Source organism: Stylophora pistillata, chromosome 4, assembly GCF_964205215.1.
Source record: "Stylophora pistillata chromosome 4, jaStyPist1.2, whole genome shotgun sequence".
Taxonomy (NCBI): Eukaryota; Metazoa; Cnidaria; class Anthozoa; order Scleractinia; family Pocilloporidae; genus Stylophora; species Stylophora pistillata.
Genome location: NC_142522.1, coordinates 35484062 through 35492673, shown reverse-complemented (window position 1 = coordinate 35492673; position 8612 = coordinate 35484062). Strand labels below are relative to the sequence as shown.

At 40.3% G+C, this 8612-nt stretch overlaps 1 protein-coding gene across 1 annotated transcript in view; it reads right to left on the bottom strand.

Annotated features, from left to right (window-relative positions):
• Positions 1–92: 92 nt before the first annotated feature.
• LOC111327852 (ATP-binding cassette sub-family A member 2) overlaps positions 93–8612 on the bottom strand; it is a 31039-nt gene continuing 22519 nt past the window's right edge. Inside the window, exons 29-43 of the mRNA XM_022932148.2 lie at positions 8327–8442; positions 7710–7857; positions 6484–6607; positions 6090–6222; positions 5691–5811; positions 5409–5480; positions 5195–5301; positions 4544–4685; positions 3687–3821; positions 3141–3244; positions 2958–3050; positions 2526–2631; positions 2030–2167; positions 1719–1943; positions 93–1511 (exon numbers count right to left, since the gene is read on the bottom strand). Of these exons, the coding sequence (XP_022787883.1) occupies positions 1476–1511; positions 1719–1943; positions 2030–2167; positions 2526–2631; positions 2958–3050; positions 3141–3244; positions 3687–3821; positions 4544–4685; positions 5195–5301; positions 5409–5480; positions 5691–5811; positions 6090–6222; positions 6484–6607; positions 7710–7857; positions 8327–8442 (1800 nt within the window). The 3' untranslated portion in view covers positions 93–1475. The remainder of the gene's footprint in view (positions 1512–1718; positions 1944–2029; positions 2168–2525; positions 2632–2957; positions 3051–3140; positions 3245–3686; positions 3822–4543; positions 4686–5194; positions 5302–5408; positions 5481–5690; positions 5812–6089; positions 6223–6483; positions 6608–7709; positions 7858–8326; positions 8443–8612) is intronic.

The window sequence follows — 8612 nt, the reverse complement described above, 5'->3', positions numbered from 1 at the left end:
TTCCTACCCTCTCCTCGTCACAGTTTCCTACAGACATCTTTCATTTCACACAATGAAATAACACAAAAGAAGATCAATAAATAACAAGGATCTATTGCTATGAATTCCCTTTAATTTACTGCCTTAAACATTAACTATGTATCGTTTTTACATTACCAAAATATAACCATTATCCCCCGATATTTTTTAAGTGGAGAGCGGAAATGTCCCCTTTACGTTATCCTTCTAGTTAACCTTGGGATTCTCCAAAAAGTACAAAATATCAGTATTTCAAATAAGTCCCTTTTTATCTTCGTATTGGACTTCTTTTTAGTTCTACAAATTAGTTTAAACAACTTACTGGCACCGGGGCAAAGTTCATTTTACCATTAATAGTTATCACATATTTTTTTTCCCATCCACCTTCATATGTTTCCTATTATTGCTTGGATTCAACCCTATCCTACGAAACTAATAATTCAAGATTTCCTTTAGAGTAAAACCAATTTTCTTAGTTGAAAAAAATAACACTCAAAATAAGCTAACATTGTTCTTGACAAATATCTGTTTAAAAATCACAGGGTCGTTATGAAGTGTACTGATGTGAATTCTTTCGGTGTGAGGGGGGGGGGAAGGGGAGAAGAGGCATAAGCCCCCTCCCCACCCAGGAACCGAGAGACTTAGCTGCTATCACAAATTGAAGTTGGCTTCTCCGCAGCAGCTCATACATTCTAATAATAGGTCATATTACACGACTCGGGCAGTCAGAGGGCCAATAACTAAAATCAACCAATCAAAATTCTCTATTGCCGGTCAATATTCTCTCAGTATTGGACCGGGCACTGTCCAGAATGGTCCCGAATGATACCGCAATTGTGTCCCTTTGAACTTCAGTCGCATAATAAATCTCTTATTAACCAAGCTTGCTCGGGACCGTACTGGAAGAATATCGGCCCTCAGTCTTTTTTGTACGGACCGAGCGCAGCGAGGTCCGTACTGTCAAGACCTCGGGCTGATATTCTCCCAGTACAGCCCTCGCGCTTGGTTAATAATATATATATATATATATATGGGACTGTATAAAATCTCGATAAAGGCCATTTTTTCTTTCTTCTCTTTTAGCAAATTCACCGTGATAAAATTACAATTTCGCTTAGATACAAATATACAAATTCCCGTTGGGGTACTGGAAGACAAACGAGTGGGTGTAGCAATATTACCCAAATTTGTTTTCATTCTACAACTTTGAACGACATCAAGACCCTATATTAGATACATAAATAAATGGTAAATAATAATATTCATAGGGCAGTTAAATATTTTTCGCCTGTTTTCCCGACCGTGAAGGAAGTCGGGCGATAGCAGTCATGAACATCATCAACAAATTCGAAAAACAATGAACCGCTAACAAATCGTACGTATAATATTTTGGAACTTGAAACAATGTGAAATCACCAAGCCTCGCTCATCACTTAAGACTTGAAGTGTTTGTAGCTTCAAAAATTCGCGGAGGTGCCAAAAGAAAGGCGTGCCTGCAAAATCACAAAATAAAAAATAAAAAATCACAAAGTGAAGAAAGCTACTTGTGCTACAGAAACACATACTACGATACAATCTACAATTTACAGAAAATAACATTCTGCATTAGAAGACATTGATCATAATTATGAAACCCCAAATGTAGCTTTTTTGCTAGTTCATTGATGACCATTCCCAGGTCAAGGTGGAACCAAACTCACCTGGTCAGGAAAGGTTACTTCCCAAGCGTCATCATCATTATCATATGCCCCAGGCTCACCATCTTCCTCTTCCAAAGCACTGAACCGCACCTCGTCAGACCAAATGTCTCGCAATCTCTCAGCGCGCCTACGCACTCTGAATCTCGACCCTGTCCTTCCAATCGACAACGATTTGTCGTCGTAATCAATTTCGTCCGTTTGTTGACGGGCAAAGTTGATAAAAACCTGGGAAAAATAAACAAGATTCTTTAAATAACTCAGAAATCTAAGAGAGAAGAAAGATTGAAGAAGCAGCTGAAAGAATGACTTACGTTATCTAGCGTTGTCTGACTGACGGAATAGTCCTCGATTGTCAACTCTTCATAAGACGACTCGATGTGACCAAACACCTCGGAGAGTGCCATGACACCCGAGGGGAGTTGGTACTGAACCATGTTATGATGATGTTCCTGAAAAGACGTGAATTTTTAAATAAGTAAGCGCTAAAGGAGCTACCCTATGATTTTTAATCGTTCACCGGAGGGAAGCCATGAAATATTAGTGGAAAACACCAAAGGGACAGGAATAAGCGATAAAGTAGCAGGGATGACTAAAAATAGAGAAGACTGGCACAGCTTGCGACGCCCAACTAAATTTAATTAGATGAATTAATACGACGTTTCGTGTTACTTGTTCTGACGAAGGGCCAACGCTCGAAACGTTAGCTTTACGATCTCTTTACGGAGGAAAATTCACAATATAATCTCAGTTGATAACACCAAATTATCGTGTTACCATGCACTTGGAAAATTGACAAGTCTGTCTTACCTTCAACGTTGCACGAGGGAACTTTTCCGAGAAAAACTGGTACAGAGGCTCCAAATTGGGTTGGTCTCCCTGAACACGGACCGTGATGATGTAACCATCCCCAAACCTGTCAGAAATTGAAGGTTTCAAGTAAATCGAGCTAAGGCTTTTAACTTCCCTTTTTGATTGAGAATTGAGAACCAAAACTAAAGTACCCGCAACGAAAAATCAGTGTCTACAAAATTAATTCTCATAAGAAGCAAATGGTAACTCAGGGCGGGAAAAAATATGGAACTGAATTGACTGAAGCACTGGAGAGGCTAACCGGTCCAGTCGCGCTCGGTCTAGGGATGGCACGAGTCTTTTGAACCAATCAGAGAGCGTTTTAAGACAAAACCATTGCTATCCCGGATTTCACGAAACTCTCCTTTGATATTCATGTGTACAACTGACCTGTTTTTCAGGTGTTGACAGCTTCCAAGGCACTTGAAGCGGCCATTGACCATGATGGCCAAGCGAGTGCACAGTGCTTCACATTCCTCCATACTGTTGGACATAATACATGCGTGAGTTTAAAAGAAACATACTGATTTAAACTTAGGAGGAGTTTTCGGCTATCGGTTGCTTAAAACTGACCTGTGTGAAGTCAAGATAACTGAGCGGCCGTCCTTAATGATGTCCAGAATCAAATTCCACAGAAAGCGCCGAGCATGTGGATCCATTCCCGTGGTGGGCTCATCCTGAACACAAGAAAAGAAGTTCGTCAGAAAAAAGTAAAAAGAAACATTATGATCTACCAATTTTGAAGGCCCCGTCTATCCTGAATCAGGACTCAAGGAATATAATGTCCTTGTTGTAGGTGTCGATGCTTTGTGAAAACATGAGACATTCAAAACATAAGCAGAGCAACACGGAGTGAGGAAAACCATAACCGAACAAATATATTTCAAAATGAAGCTCACATTAGCCTTGATTTCCATTCGACAAGCCCTTCCGAAGTAGGGTCTACTTACTTGAAGTTTAGCATTGTACGGTAAATTAACCCTGTCCTTATCTCCACATATCGCATGTAGCGGGAAGTCGTCTTGCAAAAGATAATCTCTTTTCGCTACCCACCCACAAAAGGTTTGTTGCGATACCGTTATAAATTGTTTAACACTCGGGAAATAACGAATTAATTACCAAGAAGATTATTGGCGGGTTGCCAATCAGAGCCATGGCGGTAGAAAGTTTCCTTTTGTTTCCTCCGCTGTACGTTTTGCTGGGTTTGTTAGCAAAGCGTGACAGTGAAAGCTTCTTAAGCGCCCAAGATACAACCTAATAATAAAGAGAAGGTTCCTTGATGACAAAAATCTATAAAATGTATCAATGTTTGTAAATATATATAAATCATAAATGTGAACTGCGGTTAAAGAATGAATAAATATGAGAGCGATCTTCTGCTTCAGCAGTGGTCATTAATGCGAAGATCGCACTCATATTTATTTCCTTACAACGTATGTTAAGCGCTAACAAGTCAATTCACTAAAAATATCCTCGCCGGTTAGCGAGACCTAAATTTGCAAGAAAACTTGTTAACCCCTCAATTCCTCCAATTTGATCAGAGATTCTTCCTTCTTTTGTCAAATAACACTCTCAAACTTAAAGGTTTAACCATTTTCATCCCCCGATTACTCGATAATGCGACGAAATTGTGAGTTACAAATTTCAAATCACTACACAGACATAGAGGGAGACTCTGTAGAGTCTAAGAGGCCACGCGGTTCATTTGGACGTAATAGCTTGATAACCTGATCCAAATGCTACTTTTAAGAGCAAAATGGGACAGCTTAAGTCTTTTGAAAAACTGTCCCGGCACATTTTTTGTTTCCAATGTCGCGAAAATTTGGGAATCGTGATTTTGAGTGTAGAACGTTTAAAATGGTCCGAAACTAAATCTCCTTCACTGATGCGCAATTTAAGCAAGTTAAATTGGGTAAACTAACAATCTAAAATTGCAAGCCCTACAGAGGGCAACACAGTTGGTCCATGCTACTTACTGACTGCAACTGGTTTCCAGGAACTCCTCTAAGCCGTGCGTAGAGCGTCAGTTGTTCATTCGCTGTCAGTTCATCAATGAGAGCGTCGAACTGAGGACAATATCCCATGCAGTTATGGACTTTCTGCATCTCAGATACAATACTGTTGACAGAGGAAAAACAAACGTCAATCAATTGATCCGTCACTCCGCCAGAATATCTCTATCTGTATCCGCGAGTCAATCTGTCCGTAATAGCGTCTCCATATATGTGTGTCCGTCATTGTCTCCCTGAGTCTGTCAGTCTGTAAGTGCGTCCTTCCGTCCGTCTAGCTGTCTATCTAGGTCCGTCAGTTTGTCAATCAATCTATCTATCTCCCTGTCTGTCAGGCTATTCATCTATCTAAAACAGATAATTAAAGACGAAAATTCGAAATTTCGACGAGGGTGCTAATTAGTTCGACAATATCAAGCCGTTTGTCCGATAATTTCCAAAGAAGGCCGCTGTTCAGGTTGCTTCAAAGCAGTGTTAAATGTCCTGACCAGATCGGTTTTGTTGTAAGCTCTTTGGTGTTCCATTTTAGGGCTCCTTTTCACTTATCCATCGATAACGTTTGGAATGAACAACTGCAAAATTAATTTCAGTGAACCAACCTTCTGGCCTCTGACTAACCTGTGTGAGTTAATGTAGGCATTCCCTGAAGTCATGGAGGTGTCTCCGGTTAACATCTTAAATGTACTCGTTTTTCCGGCTCCATTAACACCGAGCAAACCAAAACACTGCAGGGACAAAGGAGAACCTTAAGAAAATGCGCTATGAATTTTATTTACTAAAGAATCTCCTAAAAAATTTGCAAATCAGTCCCAACCATTGAAGTACAACTCACCTCTCCCTTAGGTACCCCTAAACAGAGCCTATCCACAGCCAGATGTTTACCACGCTTTCTAGAAAAGTAAATCTACATAGAAAAAAGAACGAGAAAATGGTGACAATCACTAAATTTATTGAAAAGTCGTGACATAAAGGTAGTTATCTATCCTGTTCATTACGCCGAGAGAATACCAACATTGACTTCGATTAAGCAATCGAGACTGAGCACATCTGTATCCTTCGTGTTCCTGAGTCAAATCCATTCAACACTGAATCGTCACGAGTCGCAAAGCCTCACCTTTGTTATGTTTTCTATCCTTACAAGGTCCCTACTGGCACCGCCACTCAAAACCCTTTCTTTCTCAGCTGCTACGTCCTCGTCCAGGCCTTCCACTGGCTCCTTGGACACGTTCGTTCGTCTGAAAGGACACATCGGTATAGATTGTACAACAACTATCATCAGTTCGTGGGGTTCTTCCTTTAATCGTTCCAATCCAGCGATCTAAAATCAATCCTCCCTACTATTTTCTATACATTTCTTACATTTCGTCTCTGAGAATTTGCCTGTTGAACAGTGAGTATTATCCAGTTAAAATATTTCTTTAACCTTATCAATCTTTTGCTTGAAAAAAAAATTACATTACTTGTAGAGATTCCTGTTGGTTTTCCTTGTGGGTGGGGGAGTTTAAAAGCTCACCTTCGTTTCACAAAGAATCTGAATTCTATCAGCACGGTGAAAATAAAAAACACTATTCCTTCCACAGCCATGCATGCCAGATTACGCGTGGTGAGGAGCCATTCAAAGGGATCCCGAATCTTATCGTATTCACCTGTAAACAGATAAGAGATTTACCAAGACGACGACGCCGACTGTGTTGGAACTAAACACCGGAAAGAACGCAATCATGCAGTCATTCCTTTCTAAGCTATTAGCCTGAAAACTGAGTAGTCGGAAATAACAAACATCAAGGGGTGACAGTTTTTCTCCCTTTGTTCTGGTCAGATTCATGAAAATGGTCATACCAGTTATACCTATTTATGTCTAGTGCAACTTCTGAACTGCTCTGTCAACTTGCAATTGATGGTTATACCTATCTGTGTGTAGTACTCTGTCAAATACTGGTTGTAGGCGAGGTCCATAAGCCCATGTCCCAAGCAATAGTTAGGAAATCCAAGATTTATAATTCTCAAGGCTTCGTAAATTTTGGTTAACACCTGAAAAAAAAAAGGATATATATTCAATCAGGAACTTCAAAGAAGATCTCACTATTAAAGGGAGACGCCTTTCTAACAGTTAACAATTATTGGATGAGGTTGAGCACGATAGCGATAATTATCAAGGCCAAAGTTTGTGTTCTCTGCCGAAGTTGAAGGCTGAGGCGGATAACACAAACTGAGGCTTGATAATTATCGCTATAATGCGAAAATCGACTCCAATAAGTGTTTTATTATGCATTTTCCTGAGCTCCACTTGTAATGACAAGAGCGCATAAAACTATTGTCTGTAGGTATGGCGTAACTTCTGCATATATAAAATCTATTATCTGTAGGTAAGACGTAAGAGAATGCATAATAATACGTCTTATTACACGACTCGGGCAGTCAGAGGGCCAATAACTAAAATCAACCAATCAAAATGCTCTATTGCCGGTCAATGTTCTCTCAGTATTGGACCGGGCACTGTCCCGAATGGTCCCGCATCATGATACCGCCCTTGTGTCCCTTTGAACTTCAGTCGTATAATAAATCTCTTATTAACCAAGCTTGCTCGGGACCGTACTGGAAGAATATCGGCCCTCGGTCTTTTTTGTACGGACCTCGCTGCGCTCGGTTCGTACTGTCAAGACCTCGGGCCGATATTCTCCCAGGAAGGCCCTCGCGCTTGGTTAATAAGATATCTATATTAGCTATTTTCATACGATTTTATAGTACACAACATGAAGGGCACCGAGAACAGATGTCTGTTGCACGCGTAACATTCAATCAAGTTGGTCGTTTTCAATCCTTGTTAATCGTCTATTTCCTTAATTATTCTCGTTCCTGTTCGGGATATTTTTCCATTCTGTTGTCACTCTCTTTGAAAAAATTAAAATTTTGCGATTTCTCTCACGTTAGGCTTTATAATTTTGCGCGTGGGAAAAAATCTAATGAAAGCATCGTGTCATAGCTCTACAACTCCGCCACTTTTTTTATTGTACTGTGTTGGTGTTCGCTTGCTCTGCATCACCTCTGACTAAACACTGAATGCTGAGATAAAATTTAAATAGATCATCTTCTTGGATGCATGCCTAAGAATTCTCTTAGTGTATTATCTTACCACATCATCCGGGAAAAGCTGCAGAATAAATGTAGTGACGGTGGCAGTGACTCCGACAAAGAGGTTAACCACTATCATAAACACGTACGCGGAGCTGGCTTCGCTGAAATAGAACGCTCCTGGATACATGATGGGAGTGATGGACCATCTGAAAGGAAGGATGAAGTCCCAGTTAAACAACAACTTGTTTATTGCAACAGTGGTACATCAGGAGAGGGAAACGATCAGATGGCTGGTGTCAGTAACCACCCGCTTCGCTTTCCAATCAGCAAAATGCACCGTAATGCCATTGAACGTCGTAACACCGAACCCGAGTTAAAATTTTCCCAATGCCCGACTGAACAAATAAACATATCTCAAGACCATAAGCAGCCAAAGAGAACTGGAAGCAAAAACAGGAAAACCGCACGCCTGAGATGTGGGAAAGTCGAATCATCAAGTCAATCCGCGATTGTTTTTTCTTTTTGATCTGATAAGTGGAGGGAAGAGAGAGTTCTTGACAAATAACAGATCGAAGTAAAACAAACCAGAGCAATATCGTATTTATTGACTCTCAGTAGGCAAATTCGATCCATTTTGTGACCAAGATATAGTTTGTGGCCACTTAAAAAACTTACCCGTAAAGCAGGAAGAGGCAGACAACGGCCGGGAAATTTGTATCCGAAGAGTAGGCAGGTACTTTAAACACATGTAGCAGAGTGATACAGGCACACGCTGGGATTAGGTAGTTACACTGAGGAACGAATTAAAAAGACAAAACTTATTTTAATATGGAGCTTTAAATATCAATCTTCATGCTAACAGTCATAATAAATACGCTAAATAAAGGCTGTATGTTCTTGAGCACTTTTCACAATGGAAAATGAAAACAAAGGTAATTTCAGCTGGAATCGCCGAGGACCG